Source organism: Hyperolius riggenbachi, chromosome 7 (genome assembly GCF_040937935.1).
Source record: "Hyperolius riggenbachi isolate aHypRig1 chromosome 7, aHypRig1.pri, whole genome shotgun sequence".
NCBI classification, from domain to species: Eukaryota; Metazoa; Chordata; class Amphibia; order Anura; family Hyperoliidae; genus Hyperolius; species Hyperolius riggenbachi.
In genome coordinates, this window is record NC_090652.1 from 294,632,858 (window position 1) to 294,652,555 (window position 19,698).

The 19,698-nt window shown below is 44.6% G+C and overlaps 1 protein-coding gene across 1 annotated transcript in view; it reads left to right on the plus strand.

The window, feature by feature from the left end:
- Positions 1-2,355: 2,355 nt before the first annotated feature.
- WNT10A (Wnt family member 10A) overlaps positions 2,356-19,698 on the plus strand; it is an 85,503-nt gene continuing 68,160 nt past the window's right edge. Inside the window, exon 1 of the mRNA XM_068245982.1 lies at positions 2,356-3,020. Coding sequence (XP_068102083.1) covers positions 2,956-3,020 — 65 coding nt within the window. The 5' untranslated portion in view covers positions 2,356-2,955. The remainder of the gene's footprint in view (positions 3,021-19,698) is intronic.

Consider the following 19,698-nt stretch of genomic DNA (forward strand, 5'->3'; position numbering starts at 1 on the left):
TAGCATGTCCAATCGATACATGCGCCCAATTTCAGCCTGTAATTGGTCACATCGTCGATCGGGCATGTTTTTTGCGGCACCAATTTTCATCCAATCCGATTAGAATCATCGATGTGGATGGACGATCGGCAGCCAAGTCGCCTGAAGTATGACTACCTTAACATTATTAACACAGCTGAAGGTGTGATAAAAGTCCAATGTCTCATTCCATAATAGGCTGTGTTATCAGTAGCAAAAATATTGTTTTCAGCAATATTTCAAAGTGTGTTACGAGCCGGGGAGACCAGTGTGCAAAGATTAAAAGACAACGAAGGTGACATGTGACATAATGAAATAGATTATGTATGTACAGTGCCAAGAAAACAAATAACTATGCTGTGCTCCTTTTTTTCTTTCTCTGCCTGAAAGAGTTAAAAATCAGCTAAGCAAGTGACAGATTCTGTCCGGGTTGGGACTCTGTCAGACTATAGTATAACCCTCACTGATTAGTAATTACAGCCATAAAATACATTCCTGTCAGTAAATGGCTTCTGAGAGCAGGAAATAAATAAAAAGGGTAAATAATTCATAGATTTGAGCTCTAGCATATGTCAATGAAGGTATCATCGAGCAGAGACAATGAAACAGTAAAAACCTAAAAACTAGATTTAAATATAAAATAAAACTGTGGGATATCTAAAAAAAAGTAATTTTTAAGAAAAGGAGGATGGATACAATTGTTTTTCTCATCAGTTTATTTTCACCTCGGATGTCCTTTAAGGCATTTGCCGCACATACAATGAAAATCAACCGAGCATCGCAAAATTTTGCATGCGTAAAAACGTACTACTTACAGCATACATTCGCACATTGGATGCAAATTCCCACTGACTTTCATTAGCTGTTCTGAAAAATGACCCCAAAAATTTGCATACGAATGCAAATTTTAATGTGAAAAACCGCATACGAAAAAAAGCATCTCATTTAGCCAAGGCTAAACATTTTTCTGGAACCAATTAGAAAAGTGTTAGGCAACGGTTACCGTCATTCCAACATCGTGTCCTGTTTTGAGCCCCGTAGAGGAAACAAAACCGCCAAACGCGACTGCCGCCAGACGCTACATGCAGCTCCTGAAAATTTTAAATCGCCTACAATATTTGCACAATTGCCAGCAAACGACAGTAAAGTCATTGAGATGTACTGATGAGCCGAAATTTCGCGTTTTCAGAATTACGACACAAATTTGTAATTATCAGAAAATATGTAAAATTTATAATTTCATAATACATAATTTTGTGTCTTAATTTGTTGTTTAATTTCATGTTTAATTTTGTGTGTTTTTGCGTAATTTCATAATATCTTGTAAAACAAGAAAATGACAAAATTACAGGTACACAAAATCGTAATTTCGTGTTTTACACGAAAATTCGCCCCAAAAAAATAGTTGAAAATTTTCATTATTCCAAACATTTTGTCATGAAAACGATCATAATTTCGAAACATATCGTAATGATAAAAATTCATATATTTTTATGTGATCACGATTTGTCCATTACAATCGTAATTATGAAAATTACACTAAATCTGAATTAGCACACGACGATCATTGCTAGAACGCCGCTCCCATTCACGCGTTGGTCGGTCAAAGCGGTAAACAACATCCCCAGCGCTGGCAGTCACTCATGTGAACTGGCCCTTAAGCAGGGAACACACTTGCAGGGGTGCTTTTTTTCCTGAAATTCCTGAGTTTCTGACATAGTGCATTAGTGCATAGTAAAAATTGCAAATTGTGCAAAAAAACAAACAAACAAAAAACGTGATTTAAAATCACGGGGGAAAAAAGTGAACGCAAAGGAACGCTAACAAAGTGCGTTTCCCGAGCAGGGCCACTGAATTCAATGGCCAGTGCAGCTGTGATTCCAGCAACTAAACCCTGCCTAAGCACCATACCTTATAACTAATGGGATAGTTTAATTGCTGTTAACATGCTAGAGTTCCTCTTTAAGTATAACCAGACAATTGTTCATAAGAAGAGGGGCTGCTTATAAACCTCCACAACAACATTCAAAGATCCCTCTTCAAAATGTTTCCAAGTGAAATTCGGCCAGTTCTGCAAAAAGAGAACAAAAAATAAATGTTCTGTTTCCCTTCACTGTGGTTTGTTGCAATAAAACTCTATGTAATACAAGTTATTTGAGGGCCACTGGCCAACGAAGTGCAGCCCAGGTGCCTCTGGTGGACTTGTGTGGTCAACAGACCCCTCTACCTGTCTTCAGAGGAGAGCAGAAGAAGGCTGGTCTCTGTGTCAGTCACTGCAGAGAGGGTAATTTGAAGAGGTGGGGAGTCGTAAGGGAAGTGTTACGAGGGTGGATCACACAGGCTCACACAGCAAGAGAGGACACAGTTGTGACAGCTTGTCTGAAACTATTATCCCAACACCAAGCCGACTGACATAGAGCTGCTGTGGACACGGGATCATGACAGTTTACAGGTTCACATGAAGAGTGGGACCTGGGCTTCAAAACAAGACTTGTCCAGAAGAATTTTACAACAAGGAAACAGAGGAGAGAAAGCCGGAGAGTGAAGAACTGTAAGTCTCCAGACAACAAGACAGGGAAGAGGAGGAGGAAGGGACAATCCTAAGAGAGAGATTTTAGATTCTCTTCTTCTGGATGGACACAGGAGACAGGTCGAGGGAAGACCACCAAGTCCAGGAGAGAGCAGTTTGACCAGGATACCAGTTGAGAGGAAGAAGCTTCAGCAGACAGAACAGTGATGAGGTGTAGACTCGGATATTGTTCCTGAACTCTTGGAAGTGTGCAAGGAACGAGGTATTGGACTATCCCGAAGGCTTCAGCCCCCTCAACGGAGGAAGATGAACCTTTGTGGAAGTGATCTGAAGATCAATGAAATTAGGCAACAGGGAAGAGAAGGGTAAAGGGACAAAGGAGGCACCCAGACGGACTAAGAGGCAAGATGGCACAGTGGCACCTTACCGGACTAGTCGCCATCCTGGCTGGACTCCTAATTCTCATCCAGAGGTAACTTTTTCTCATACTTATTGTACTCACATTATACAGAACTGAAACTTTTCCTGCAGTGTCTTGCAGAGAACAATCCTATCATTCTCAACTCCACCCAGAGGGGATTAACTGTCCAAAGCCAGCAGTGAACAGTTGGGTACACAGGTATGACCTGACCGCTGGCAGGGGACTCGGTCTGTCATCTGTACTACTCATGGCTCATCTGAGCTTCCCAATAATAGCTTCAAGGGGGAGGTTTGTGGAGGTACCACCAGCTCCAGCTTATCTGGGGGCATCACAACTGAATAAGGGCATCTGACCTACTCGATTTATTGTTAGATTGACAAATGAGAAAATCCAGGTCAGGCCCGTGTGTGAGGGTACTTTTACCGAATACATGAAAAAAAAAAATCGCAGGGGATTGCTACTAGTAGAATATAGCTAAGATTAGCAATATTCTTCTGCTGGATTTCGATAGTAAAATATCAGTAATCTTTACTGATATTTTACTATGGCTAAACCGAACCCTACTCTCACACAGAATATTTCACTACAGATGACTAAATTCCCCCCCCCCCCCCGCCCCTGGTGAATACCAAACCCTAACCCCCCCAGTGCCTCCTATCCCCCCATTCCCCCCTGGGTGTTACCTAACCCCAACAACCCCCCTTGCGCTTAACCCCCCCCCCGTGGCACCAAACCCTAACCCCCCTAGTGCCTCCTATCCCCCCCATTCCCCCCTTGGTGTTTCCTAACCCCCCTTGCCCTTAACCCCCCCCCCCCAGTGGCACCAAACTCTAACCCTCCTGGTGCCGCCTAACCCTACCCCCCCCCCCCCCATTCCCCCCTGGTGTTACTTAACCCTAACCCCCCTTGCACCTGATCCACCCTGGTGGCACCAAACCCTTACTCCCCTGGTGGCTCCTAACCATTATCCCCCATGTCCCCCATGATGGCCCCTGACCCCCTAGAGGTGCCCAATAGTTGGCACCACCGTGCGCCCAAGTTTCCTTTCCTTGACCCCAATCGCAGCTTTTTTAATATAATATTTTCCGTAAGTGCTCCTGTGCCCTTTTTTCCCCCTGATTTTACATTTACCATCACTAGTGACCCCAGCATGGCACTGGAGACTTATATGCACAGTAGGGCCAATTTTGGGCAAAAGTTTTAGCGACTGTGAGTGGAAGCTAGAGCACCCGAAATATTCTCAACAAACGCAAGGCGAACATATAAACACGCATAATATCCTTGGTGGCAATTAAACTTAAGTTAAGTTCCCTCAGCCACCGGGCTGCAATATACCACGCTGGCATGGCCTATGGCACACTATGCACGTCATATAGGTAGTTTCTGCAAAGGAGCTTGCAATCTAGTGGCTAAACACAAGCCCCAAGTCACAAGAAAAAATGGTAGTGGTGACATTCCAGGTCATGTGTGATTGTAAGGGCAGCGATTGATGACCGCTGTCTGACCCAGAATAAACCTTTCCAACAAAGTGCTGATTAGTGGGACATGCTGCGATCCTCACCCTTACTCAGCCAACGAACGGGAGCAGCACACAGACAGCGAGATCCAATCAGATGCAGCCAATTATAGAATTTCTGCATGTAGTTGTCAGCATCAATCAGTGCGTGTCGTGATTGATTCTAGCCCTATCCTGGTTTATCATAGGTTAAATCTTACATTGGCCATAAACGTTATCACAAAATGTATAACTTACTATACTACTAACGTTAGATTGAGATATATAATTATTTAGTATTTATAAAGTGCCAGCATCTTCCGCAGCGCTATACAGAGTACATAGCCTTGTCACTAACTAATCCCTACTTTAGTCAAAAGTGCATTGCAGTCTAGGGCCAATTTTGGTTGAAGCCCGTTAACTAGTCTTTATGATTTTTGGGATGTGGGAGGAAACCAGAGTGCCAGGAGGAAACCCACGCAGACATAGGGAGAACATACAAACTCCTTGCAGATAGTGCCCTGGCTGGGATTCAAACTGGGGACCCAGCGCTACAAGACAATCTGGAGAATCTGGAATTTACAGCGCCATGGAATATGTTGGCGCTCAGTGGCGTAGCAATAAACGTTGCAGAGGTCTTAACTGCATGGAGGCCCTTGGGCCAGAGGGGCCCCGTAGAGCCCTCTTTCAACTGCAGTATTAGCTCTTTATTTGTCCTGTGGTTGTAATGATCACTTCTATAAATGCTTTGAATGATCATCATTAATATACTGTTCCCCATCCTCTTCCTGCGCCTCTGACACTGTGGTTGCCATTAGCAGGTTTAGGTGCGCCGTATCAATTGTTATGTGTAAAGTGCTAATGGAGGCCTCATGTGACACTTGCACCAAGGCCCACAGCTCCTTAGCTATGCCAGTGTTGGCACTTTATAAATGAATAAACATTTGAATATATATTTTTATTTATGCTTCACCTAAGCAGGATGTTGAGCAGGAAGTCTGGTTGTACAATTCTACATGATGCTCTTTATTCACTGAAAGGGATTGTGATTGTACAATCATAATCTGCATGTTCATGGGGAGGTTGATTTTTACAATTGTTTTCACAGTCATTGTCAGACTGTACAATCCCCCTAGTAGACCCTAATGTTACGGAAGGCACAAAAAAATGGAAAAATCAAAAAAAAGGTTTGTGTGGGAAGGTTGTAACATGTGTAGCAGAAGCCGATTGGTCCAATGGTTGTGGTAGAGAAAAACGCTAGATAAATAACAGCTAACAAAAACACAATATTTTGTTAACACCCCATTCTCTGGCCATATATAAATATGACCGGACTGTTCAATTTCTGTCAGAGTTAATAGTTTTAATGGCATCTGATTTAAACCTATTTCTTGTCTTCAAATCGATGGATAACATTTAACTATTTTTGATTATTTAAAGGACACCTGATGTGAGAGGGTTATGGAGGTTATCAACTTTATTTCCTTTTAAAGGGAAGGTTCAGGGACAGTTGGTAAAAAATAAAAATCCGAATCCACTTACCTGGGGCTTCCTCCAGCCCGTGGCAGGCAGGAGGTGCCCTCGGCGCCGCTCCGCAGGCTCCCGGTGGTCTCCGGTGGCCGACCCGACCTGGCCAGGCCGGCGGCCAGGTCGGGCCTCTTCTGCGCTCCATTGTGCGTTCCACGCCGGCGCGCTGACGTCCTCGGACGTCCTCCGGGCTGTACTGCGCAGGCTCAGAACTACTGAGGGCACCTCCTGCCTGCCACGGGCTGGAGGAAGCCCCAGGTAAGTGGATTCGGATTTTTATTTTTTACCAACTGTCCCTGAACCTTCCCTTTAAGCAATACCAGTTGCCCGGCAGCCCTGCTGATCGTCTGCCTCTAATACGTTTAGCCATAGCCCCTGAACAAGCATGCAGCAGATCAGGTGTTTCTGACATTATTGTCAGATCTGACAAGACTAGCTGCATGCTTGTTTCTGGTGTGATTCAAACACTACTGCAGCCAAATAGATCAACAGGGCTGCCAGGCAACTAGTATTGTTTAAAAGGAAATATTGTACATATGGCAGCCTCCATGTTCTTCTCACTTCAGTTGTCCTTAAAAGTTAAAACCTTTTAAACAATACCAGTTGCTTGACTGTCCTGCTGATCATCTGCCTCCAATACGTTTAATCATAGACCCTGAACAAGCATGCAGATCAGATGTTTCTGACTGAAGTCTGACTGGATTAGCTGCATACTTGTTTCAGGTGTGGGATTCAGATATTATTGCAGATCAGCAGGATACCAGGCAACTGGTATTATTTAATAGGAAATAAATATGGCAGCCTCCATACTCCTCTCAGTTCTGGTGTCCTATAAGTCTGATTAGTGGTTAGTGGGTGACCACTATACACTTAAAATCTCAGAACAGCACTACTAAGGCCTTGAACCCACTACAAAACGCTATCGCTAATCGTAATCGCTAGCGTTTTGTATGAGCGGTTTGTAAGCGATTTGATGAGCGTTTTGGGTATCGATTTTAAAAAGTGTAATCAATCTGCCAGCGGCTGTGTAGACATTAGCGATTAGCTTTTAATTCTGATTGGTCCTTCCAATTAATTATAATTTTGTTACAGTGTGCAGCAATGTAAAAACGCTAGCAAAATCACTGTGTGTAGGTTTTCACGAGCAATTATGCCAGCGTTTATATACTTTACATTGCAGAAACGCTAACGCTAATCGTTAACACTCAAAAATGCTGCATGTCCTGCGTTTGCGATTTTTAGTAATCGCAACCGCTCCAGTGGAATTTGGCCCATCCATTAACATTAGCTGAGCGTTTGGGGAAATCGCTAGCGGTTTGAATCACTCCCTAAACGCTCAGAAAATCACTCTGGTGGGTTCCAGCCCTAACCCAGTATACCACGTGACTGCCCAAAACTTTCATACAATTTAGCACTGCCTATCCAGGGGAGGTTCCCAAAAGAGGCAGAACTTGTAAAATGCTTCTCTGTTAACAAAAATAGCAAACTATTGCTGCTTTTCATGTGGATATTCAGTAGCCTGTTGATAGTATTATAATTCAGCATCATTGTCATTATAGCTTGGAGTTTTGATCCTCAGATTGCTGAGTTTACTCTCATGGTTGCTATGACCGCAGTTTAGCCTTTGCTCCTGCATAATAAACCAGGACAGAGTGATGCACCCCTGGCTTCTCCTCTGAGTGTTATGTTTTGTCTAAACTATTTTCTCTGCTTCTTATGTGCTGCAGCTGTGATAAATCCTCAGAGATAGCTGAAAAAATAGCAGTGAGTTGAGAGAAGGGCATAGTAACTAATATTTCCTAACAGGATGAGTTAATCTAAAAAACAACAACAAATAAAACATAAAAAGCAGTGTAAGCAAGTTATGAATACTTACCTCCTAAGCAAAAACACATGAAAAAGTCAATTTATTTAAATAAGTCAATTTTGTGATCATCAAATTACGTGGTGTGCAATCTCACTTCATCAGGCATAGTGCTGAGAGGCGGAACAAGGAATTTTTAAGTGCTTTTCTAGAAGATAGCAATGTTTTTAAACTATACTTAAGGTGCGTACACACGCGACTATAGTCGTTTGAAAGATCGTTCCCCGATCATTTCGACGAAAAAAAGCAGCCAACGACCATTAAGTCTCACAACGGACGAGCTACATAGTTAAAAACGAACGATCTAGCTTGGCGGATTTTTTCCAATGACGATCGTTTGCAAAAGTAGTACATCGTTGGAAAACGGTTGTTCGTACTAAGTTTGACATTCGCATTTTGCTATTTCTCCATGGAACTTTTCATTTTTATGCGCAAGCGCAATAGTTGCTTTACGTGATGTAATGTTCGTTCTAACGATCAGATCGTTACACACCTTTAAAAGCTAACTTTACTTAGGTCGTTCTTTTGGCAATTAGAAGTTTGTTCGTCCTTCACAACGAACGATCGTTGTTGTATGTGTGTATGCAGCTTAAGACCCTGCAGCTGTGATTTATGGGCACCAGGTATAAGGGCTTAAAGGACAACTGAAAAGAGAGGGATATGGAGGCTGCCATATTTATTTCCTTTTAAGCAATACCAGTTGCCTGGCTATCCTGCTGATCCTCTGCCTCTAACACTTTTAGCTATAGACCCTGAACAAGAATGCAGCAGATCAGATGTTTCTGACATTGTTGTCAGATCTGACAAGATTAGCTGCATGCTTGTTTCTGGTGTGATTTAGACACTACTGAAGCCAAACAGACCAGTAGGGCAACTGGTATTGTTTAAAAGGAAACATATATGGCAGCCTCCATATTCTTCTCACTTCAGCTGCCCTTTAAATCCTAAGCAATAACACATGAAAAAGTTTACTTATTAAGCACCAAAAAATGTGTTTTGTGGGCAACCTCAAGTCATCAGCATGGTGGTATAGTGGTTAGCACTCTCGCCTTGCACCGCTGGGTCCCTGGTTTGAATCCCTGCCAGGGTACTATCTGCACAGAGCCTGTATGTTCTCCCTGTGTCTGTGTGGGTTTCCTCTGGGTATTCTGGTTTCCTCTCACATTCCAGTAACATACAGATAAATTAATTGGCTGCCCCCTAAATTGGCCCTAGACTACAATACATACACTACACGATACATACACAACAGGAAACATATGACTATGGTAGGGATTAGATTGTGAGCCCCTCTGATGGACAGTTAAAGGGACTCCGAGCAGTGCAGTAACTATGGAAACATGCATACCATTTTGAAGCTCTCTTTCTCCTCTTTCCAATGCTATATAAACCGCCACCCTACGCCTTTTAGTTTTCGCGATCGAAATCGCGCCGCCATCTTGGATTCCTTATTCAGCATTGTATTATGCAGGACGACACTTTCCCCAGTGTCAGCAGCTCCATTCAGCGCAATGCAATGAAATACAAGGAACCCAGGGGGATATAATTACAAACATCATGTTGGTAGGTGTGAGGATATAATTAATTAGTTGTGGGTATGCTTAAAGGATACCACAACTGACATGTGACATAATGAGATAGACATGGGTATGTACAGTGCCTAGCACACAAATAACTATGCTGTGTTCCTTTTTTTCTTTCTCTGCCTGAAAGAGGTAAATATCAGGTATGTAAGTGGCTGACTCAGTCCTGACTCAGACAGGAAGTGACTACAGTGTGACCTTCACTGATAAGAAATTCCAACTATAAAACACTTTCCTAGAAGAAAATGGCTTTTGAGAGCAAGAAAGAGATAAAAAAGGGGGAAATTCTTATCAGTGAGGGTCACACTGTAGTCACTTCCTGTCTGAGTCAGGACTGAGTCAGCCACTTACATACCTGATATTTACCTCTTTCAGGCAGAGAAAGAAAAAAAGGAACACAGCATAGTTATTTGTGTGCTAGGCACTGTACATACCCATGTCTATCTCATTATGCCACATGTCAGTTGTGGTATCCTTTAAAGGCATACGCACAGGCACTGCTCGGAGTCCCTTTAAGTGACAAGATACTATACTCTGTACAGCGCTGCGGAAGATGCTAGCACTATATAAATACTAAATAACAATAATCATCAGGTGCTGAATGGCGGTACAACGAGGGTGTCACTAGAAGGTAGACGTAATTTTGATTTTATTTAAAAACTATTTTGGCACTATGTCGTTGTGATTAAGGGGCATCTCAAATAGGATTCACATCTGTATTTGTCTTTGGTCTGCTTCACACTACTTGGGGAAACTGCAATGTGCTTGGTGATCGCCGGCAATTAGCAAAGCGCAGCGGCATCGCGATTTGGATAAAATTGCAATCCTGCTGCATGTAGCATTTTTTGGGAGCCAATCACCTTCAATGGAAATGTAAAAGTGCACATTCCTTCAAAAATCAGTGAGAAAATCGATTTGCAAAAATCACAATCACTAAGCGTTAGTGATTGCATCCCATGGTGTGAACGGAGACTATTGCATTGGGGGAGAAAATCAGAGGTAGGATAAAAATCTGATACGCTCCTGTTACCCATTAAAGGACACGAGAAGCGAGAGGGAGACGGGGGCTGCCATATTTATTTCCTTTAATCGATACCGGTTGCCTGGCGTCGTGACAATCTTGCTGGCTTCAGTAGTGTCTGAATCACACACCTGAAACAAGCAAGCTGCTAATCTTGTCAGATTTTGTCAGAGCACCTGATCTGCTGCATGCTTGCTCAGGGTCTCCGGCTTAGTATAAGGGCCCGTTTCCACGTTGGCGATTTCGCCGGCGATTCTGCAGAGTTTCCCCGCAAATGATTCGCACGGGGAAACTCTGCCATACGGGATGACGGGGCCGCGGCGGAATCGCTTGCGGGAGTGATTCAGCCATAACACCCCGCAGAATTCGCCGCGAAGGCTGCGAAACCCATAGCCGTGCATGGCACGGCTCATGGGATTCGCCTGCGATCCCGCCCACCCGCTCAGTGCCGGCGTGTGTCTACGAGACGCACGCCGCACTAGTGGAAACGAGCCCTTAGAGGCTGAGGATCAGCAGAACGGATAGGCAATGTCTATTGTTTACAAGGAAATAAATGTCAGCCTCCATATCCCTCACACTTCAGGTCTCCTTTAAACAACAAAACATTAAAAATAAAAGTTAAAGAAAATCTTTAAAAAAAAGCAGTTACCTGGGGCTTCCTTCAGCCCCCTGCAGTCATCCTGTGACTGCGCCGTCCCTCCGGGACCCTGCAGCGGCGACCTCTGAAAGCTGGCCGGCCACACACACCCTCATCACGTCTCAGTGCACAGCAGCGTTCTGCGCATGCGCAGTACAGGAAAATTGCAACTGAAGCGTGATCAGGGAGCGCACAGCTCGGGGCCATGCATGCACAGTAGCCTGCGCCTGGCCACAACCGGCCAGCTTTTAAATGGGTCGCCGCTGCAGGATCTCGGAGGCACAGGATGACTGCAGGGGGCTGAAAGAAGACCCAGATAAATTAACTACTTGAAGACCGCCTCACGCCAATGGGCGTGACTGCGGCGGCAGCCCCAGGACCGCCTAACGCCAATTGGAGTCAAGTCCTGGGGCTGCAGTTTCTCAGGGAATGGCCGCACGCATCATTCCCTGCCCGTTCACGGAGCGGAGTTCCGTGATTAGCCTGCTAGCCGCCGATCACACCTAGCAGGCTGCTTGTTAACAAAGGGGAAAGAAATCCCCTTTGTTTACATCCGTACAGCGCTGCGGTCCCCGGCAGCGATGTACGAGATTGGCAATCCGATCCCCGGCCTCTGATTGGCCGGGGATCGCCGTCCTCTCATAGGCTGATGCCTATGAGAGGCGGAACAGGAGGGATCGCCATCCTGTTCAACTCTCTGCACGGAGGGGAGGAGGGAAGGGGAGGGAGGGAGAGGGAGATAAACAGCCTAATACAGGCTGAGAAAAAAATAAATGTGACAGCAGCGATCAGACCCCTCCGGCAGCATGTCCCCATAGGGACAAAAATAGGAGGTGTGTCCGATCGCCATACTTCTTGGCTGGGCTGTGCAGGAGGCTGAAAAGCCTGCACAGCCCAGTGCTGCAAATAACAGCCTGGTCTTTGAGATGGTTTAATACTGCGGTCTTCAAGTGGTTAAACTGCTTTTTTTCAGGCTTACAGTGGTATGGAACTCAGCATTTCCTCTTTGTTCTAAAAGATTATGTACAGCATAAAATCTGCTGCTACCGCCGCCGCCGCTGCTGCTGCTGCTGCTACTACTACTACTACTACTAAAAATTTTAGCAGAACAGCATTCAAACTGTTGAACACAGCACTTTGTTCTTCAGTGGAAAGCTCCTTGCTTCAGAGGAAAGCTTCTGGCCTCATCCAACGAGGTTTTGTTTACATTCCATTGTCAGATACATTTAGTAGACATTGGCAAACTGTGGAAACTGAGCTGTACTGAGCTGAGAAGCAGAAAGAGCTGAAGAGTGATCACTAGATAGATTTTAATATATAAATACAGCAGGTATGCAAGAAAATGCAATGGCAGCTTTCAGAGCAGATAAACTGTAATTTGGGACCTTGTGATTTGTAAACAGACAATATTACTTGTACACAAAAGCAAATATGGTAACTGTATGGGTAATAAAATGAATGTTATGTCAGAGTTTTATCCCACTTTAAGTATCCCTTTAAAGACATGATTCGTGTATGTAGTGATTTTCTGCAGGCATGGATGGACAGCATCATGACTATCATGTAACCAGTGCGGATTCAAGCAATTTCACTAGCTGCCACTTCAAAGCTTTTCAGATACCTTGTTGAATCCAAACCACTAATTGTCCTCAATGACCACTCCAGCCAAAGCAATCCTCCTCCTCCTCGCTGCTCTCTCCCCATTCTTTCCATTGCAGCCTCTCTAGACTGCACATTGTCACAGCTGCAGGACAGGGACTCTCATCTGCGTCATGTGACCCTGTCACCCTAATCAGACTGCAGCATGGGCGGAAGGACTTAAAGCACATCCGTCAGCCTGTGGTAAATACAATTCCATTAAAGAAAAAAAAAAGGAGGTACAGGAAAAACGAGTGATTAAATCACATTTGAGGCGGTGAGCGAGGGAGACATTAAACGCCTTCACTGCCGCCCTGCCAGCGATTAACCTTTTAAACGGTAACATGGGAAACGACTGGCGTGGGAATTATGCCTGGCTGGTTCGTTTAAAGGGACATTCCGCCCAGAAAGGATATTTCAGCTTTTAGGCTGCTTCCACACAGGGACGTTACAGGCGCACGTTAGTGCGCCTGTAACGCTCCCCCAACGCACAGCAATGTAACACAAGTGGGCTGTTCACACTGCCCACGCTGCGTTACATGTAACGCTGCACGTTGTCGGGAAAGTGCAGCATGCTACGGCGTTACAGCGGCTATAGCCGCGTTAGACTGTTTGCACATGCTCAGTGGGGGGGCGAAGAGGAGGCGGGGAGAGCCAGCTACAGTAGCCGCGCACATGGCTACTTAATATGCACTGCCGCCGCTGATTGGCCGGCGGGACCACGTGATGCAGAGTGTCTCGCTCCGCATCACGTGGTCCCGCCGGCCAATCAGCGCCACCCTGGGAGACCTTATGCGGATAGAGCCGCCTAACGCGGCTCACTCTACCGTCTTCTCCCGCACCACCATGCGTTGCGTTAGGGGCACGTTATGCGACCATAACGTCCCCTAAAATGCAACGTCTTGGTGTGTAAGTAGCCTTAGTGGATGCTGATGGGCTGGTACCACTGATAGCCTTCACGTGTATCTTGCTAACTCCAGTGAATACAATTGTGCATCTAAACCCAGATTCATTCAATTCATCTAGTTAAATCTCACTAATATAAGTGCGGAAGTTCAGATGTTAGGATGTTTGTTACTCGATCACGCAGCAATGGCTGAGCGGATTTCAATGAAATTTGGCACACACATAGTACATCACCTGGAATAACATATAGGATACTTTTTATCCCCATAACCAAAAAGTGGATGGAGACAAATACAAATTTCACTGGGAAAATGTAAACTGCAGCCATTCTTACACTGTTAATGGCAGGGTTCTCAAACTTTGCACAATTGGTCGCTGGGTGACTGGGATTCATATTCAGAAAAGTGGGTGGAGCCTACAAAAGTCAATCAAAATTCACCTATTGATTTTCAAGGAGTATTTCATTGCTGCAATTCTTGCACTGTTAATGGAACAGGCCTCAAACCTGGTACAGTTGGTCATTGGGTGACTGGGGTCCAAATTCAGAAAAGGGGGTGGAGTCACAGCAAATCAGATTTGTTTCATTTCAATGCAAATTATTGATGCCAAAGACCGCAAAGCTCATAAACTAGGTCATTGAGTAATTAAATAATTGTGGGTTAGGGTTAGAAAAAGTGGCAGAGCCAAATCCAGCCATATACATACCCGGCAGCTAGTCCATAATAATAATATGGGAGGACATAAGACCAAAGGTAGCCACACACTATAAAATGATCTTAGGCTAATTTCACACCAGGACGTTGCGTTAGAGGGGGCGTTAAGGTCGCATAACGTCCCCCTAACGCAACGCCTGGTGGTGCTGGATCTGGACGTCAGAGTGAGCCGCGTTGTGCAGCTCACTCTGGCGTCAGTGATGCCGTGATGCGCACTCTTGTGCGCATGCGGCATCACGTGGTCCCGCCGGCCAATCGCCGCACAGAGCGGCCGCTCCAGGAAGTAAACACTGCACGTCACGACGTGCAGTGAATATTAATTAGCCATGTGCCTGGCCGCTCGCCGCTCCTCCCCAACATTACAGCGCATGTGCAAGCAGTCTAACGCGGCTCAGCCGCGTATAAAGTACTGCATGCTTGGCTTGTGACGCAGCGTTACTATGTAACGCAACGTGGGCACTGTGAACAGCCCCATTGATTTTTCATTACTGTGCGGTGGGCTGCGTTACAGGCTGCTCTAACGTGCGCCTGTAACGTCCCACTGTGAAACCAGCCTTAGAGCAATTTTATAAGAAACAATTGGTTATACAGGCAAATTGAAAGGTTTTTTTTTTATTTTATTTTTTTATTCATTTGAGAAATCTGATTGAATGCCTCATTCCCCCCCCCCCCCCCCCCCCCGATATAAGGTGATCAGGATTGATGCATTTTTCTGATTCATTTTTATGAAAATTGAATGGTGTAGGGTAGGTTGTCAAATTATTTAAAGACCCAAACTATTTTTTTTAGAGCTTTCAATCATTGATTCTCGTAACTGGGGAAAAATTTAAAACGTGTGTGGTACAATGGACAGATTTTTGAGATGTTATAATCAATCAGAAAAATTGATTGGAATTCTTAAATTGAAAAGAAATTTCAAAAGTTGTATGTTCTGTTGCCACCTTATGGCCATGGTGGGATTAGATTGTGAGCTTCTCACAGTCGGTGACATGTTTATGTACTAAAGTGCTACAGAAGATATCAGTGCTATACAAATACATAATAATAATAATATGGTAGGACATTAGACTATGACTATGGTAGGATTAGAGTGTGAGTTCCTCTGAGGACAGTCAGTGACATGACTATGGCTATCATTCATAAAGCATTCCCGCATGCGGAAATGCGTAATACCGCTGACTTTACCGAGCACTGAGCAAGTTGTGTATTCATAAAGCCTCTTTCTGCATGCGGAGCTGACATTCCCGTGCAGAGTGACAACTACTACTAATTACTGAATCTGAGAGAGCCTAAGCGCTTTGAGTCCTATGGGAGAAAAGCGCTATAGAAATGTTATTGTATTGTATTGTATTGTAACGTACTGCCTTCCGCCTGCCGACACCATTCTCCAGAAAACCTCTGCACTGCTATAGCACCAGGCACAAAGTTTATGAATGACCACCCAGAAGGCTAAACTACCGACGGCAGTATTCTCCCGCACGGGTTCCCCTTACCGACAGCCTGTTCATGAATGATGGCCTTTGTACTCTGTAATGTGCTGCAGAAGATGGCAGTGCTCTATAAATACATAATAATAATATGGTATGACATACTAGGACTATGCTAGGATTAGATTGTGAGCTCCTCCAAGGACAGTCAGTGACATCATTATGTACTCTGTAATGTGCTGCAGAAGATGTCAGTGCTATACAAATACATAATAATAATATGGTAGGACATTAGACTATGACTATGGTAGGATTAGAGTGTGAGTTCCTCCGAGGACAGTCAGTGACATGACTATGTACTCTGTAAAGTGCTGCAGAAGATGTCAGTGCTATATAAATACATAATAATAATATGGTAGGACATTAGACTATGACTATGGTAGGATTAGAGTGTGAGTTCCTCCGAGGACAGTCAGTGACATGACTATGTACTCTGTAAAGTGCTGCAGAAGATGTCAGTGCTATATAAATACATAATAATAATATGGTAGGACATTAGACTATGACTATGGTAGGATTAGAGTGTGAGTTCCTCTGAGGACAGTCAGTGACATGACTATGTACTCTGTAAAGTGCTGCAGAAGCAGGGCTGTGGAGTCAGTACAAAAATCATCCGACTCCGACGCCTCAGTTTATTGAAACCACCAAATTCAGGTACCCAAAATTGCTCTGACTCCAACTCCACATCCCTGTGCAGAAGATGCCAGTGCTATATAAATACATAATAATAATATGGGAGGACATTAGACTATGACTATGGTAGGGTTAGATAGTGAGCTCCTCTAAAGACAGTCAGTGACATGACTATGTACTTCGTAAAGTGCTGCAGTAATTGTCAGTGCTATATAAATACATAATAATAATATGGTAGGACATTATTAGTATTAGATTGTGAGCTCCTCTGGGGACAGTCAGTGACATGACTATGTACTCTGTAATGTGCTGCAGAAGATGTCAGTGCTATATAAATACATCATAATAATAATATGGTAGGACATTAGACTGTGAGTATGGTAGGGATTAGATTGTGAGCTCCTCTGAGGACAGTCAGTGACATGGCTATGTACTCTGTAATGTGCTGCAGAAGATGTCAGTGCTATATAGGCACACAATGATAACAATAACATTTTCCTGAATGGTAAAGTGAGCTAATCAGTAACACGCGGGACTGTGGGGAGTATTCACTAATGTTTACCGTGTGCTGACAGCGCATGTAAACATCAGCGGGCGTCACACGGTTCACATAACACGTCAGTAATGCACGTTATACCCACAACCTATGGCCTACTGACTCTCAGGAGACTCCCCAGTGGGGAGATCATAAGTCATCCAGCAAACCAGGACAGAATATCCGCAAAAAGAAATTCCATGATTAACATAGGGCTCCTTTGCGCACCATAAACATTGCGCATCCTGTAATATAGGAACACAGTGATGTAAAATGGCATCACAGCCTTCCGCGGCAATGTCACCCGTACAGTGCAGCATACAGTGCACTGTCTTTACGCTTGCACCATGTGTGTTACTCGGTTGCGCACTGCAGGCAGTGAGTTGTTTTGTTGGGATTCGTCGCACCGCACAATAAAACTACCAGTGTGAAAGGGCCTGTTAAAATATCATTGTATTGTGTTTTGATGCGATTATATTGTGTGGCGTGATGTAACACAGTGTGCAAGGAGCTAAGTGTTAAAGGACAACTGTAGTTAGAACAATATGGAGGTTACCATGTTTATTTCTTTTCAAACAATACCAGTTTCCTGGCAGCCCTGCTGATCTATCTGGCTGCAGTAGTGTCTGAATCACACCAGAAACAAGTATGCAGCTACTCTTCTCAGCTCTGACAATAATGTCAGAATCACCTGATCTGCTGCATGCTTGTTCAGGGGCTAAGGCTAAATGTCTTAGAGACAGATGATCAGCTGGAAAGCCAGGCAACTGGTATTGCTTAAGCTCTCAGGAGGTACGCAGATGCAGTGGCTGCATCCAGGGAGGGATTTGTTTTAACAAATAATGTTTTCTATTTGTTAGCTAGCACTAGGCTAGCTAAATATGTGTGGCAAGACCCCCGGGACCTCTCTGCCCCACCCCCCCTCGATCACCGCCGGCAATATTTACCCGTCCCCGATCATGCGAGAGCTAAAGCTTCAGCAATTAGCTTCACTGTCACTATGGCGACGATCAGACGTGATGTCATCGACGTCATGCGCAGTCCCGATCCTCCCCATAGCGAAGCCTGGAGCTGATTGGGAGGCTGCGCCATCGCGGGATCCCTGGGGGGTACGTATTGCGGCGGCGATCGGAGGGGACCAGAGGGAATTGCCACACAGTTAGCTAGGGAAGTGCTAGCTTAACAATATAAAACAGTTTTTATAAAAAAAAAATCCTCCCGGGGTGATGTGATCCCCTTCTGCGGCTAGCCTGACACTGTGTCGGGCTTACCGCCAGGGAGGTTAAAGGGAAAGAACTATGGCAGCCTCCATATCCTTTAAAGGACAACTGTAATGAGAACGATATGGAGGCTGCCATATTCCTTTCCTTTTGGTGTGATGTAACACAGTGTGCAAGGAGCTAAGTGTTAAAGGACAGCTGTAGTGAGAAGAATATGGAGGCTGCCATGTTTATTTCTTTTCAAACAATACCAGTTGCCTGGCAGCCCTGCTGCTCTATTTGGCTGCAGTAGTGAACTGAATCACACCAGAAACAAGCATGCAGCTAATCTTGTCAGATCTGACAATGATGTCAGAAACACCTGATCTGCTGCATGTGCGATTTCGCATGTGATATCCACATCCCTGGTAAACACAACAGATTCAAACATGTGTTCTCACTGTCTTGTACAAATTAATGAGGCTATACAGTACTGTACTTCAGCACTTTTCAAGCCCAGAGCATCCAAAAAGAAATATAGTCCTCACTTTTATTATTATTTAGTATTTATATAGTGCTGACATCTTAGCAGCGCTGTACAGAGTATATTGTCACTTAACTGTCCCTCAGAGGGGCTCGCAATCTAATCCCTCCCATAGTCACATGTCTATGTGTATGTATCGTGTAGTGTATGTATTGTAGTCTAGGGCCAATTTAGGGGGAAGCCAATTAACTTATCTGCATGTTTGTTGGGATGTGGGAGGAAACAGGAGTGCCTGGAGGAAACCCACACAGACACGGGGAGAACATACAAACCCCTTGCATATACTGCCCCGGCTGGGATCCAAAACCTGCGTTCAGGATTCTAAAAGTGGATAGGGAAAAAGTGTTTTTCAGTTCAGGACTTCCTTATAAATGTGTCCCTGCGTGTCAGCAGCAGGCGGCTGGCAGGCAGAGCGTGCCCTTTGCGTGTGACACCCTCCATACACACAGAGGTCACAGGAGTTTTACCCCGGTGACAAGTGTGCCCCCCAGTCATACAGAACCTATAATATTCACCAGCAGGGCCCTCCAGCCAGCCTCCCTGGGCAATGTGGAAGATCTCGTCTCACCGGGTATCCCGTCAATAGCAGCAGGCCGTAAAGCTGTCAGGCTGTAATATATAGGCAGAAACCGCCACACATTACTGGTTTCTCCAACCACTTCTTCTTAGAAGACACTGATAGTAGCACAATGCCATAACACAGATTCCAAGAGGCAGATCTAGTAATTACACGTATGCAATTCCTCGCCGGGGCTATATTTAGCAAAACAACAACAAAGAGGCCAACTAGGCACATGCCTAAGGCAACACTAATCAGGGGCAGTATAAAAACATTTTCACAACAATAAGGGCAGGTATCTTTGTTGCTTTCACTACAGGTGTATCACCATTAGAGTCACTGGGATGCTAATAATTCCAGTTTGCAAGCAAATTGCGTTCAGCTAATG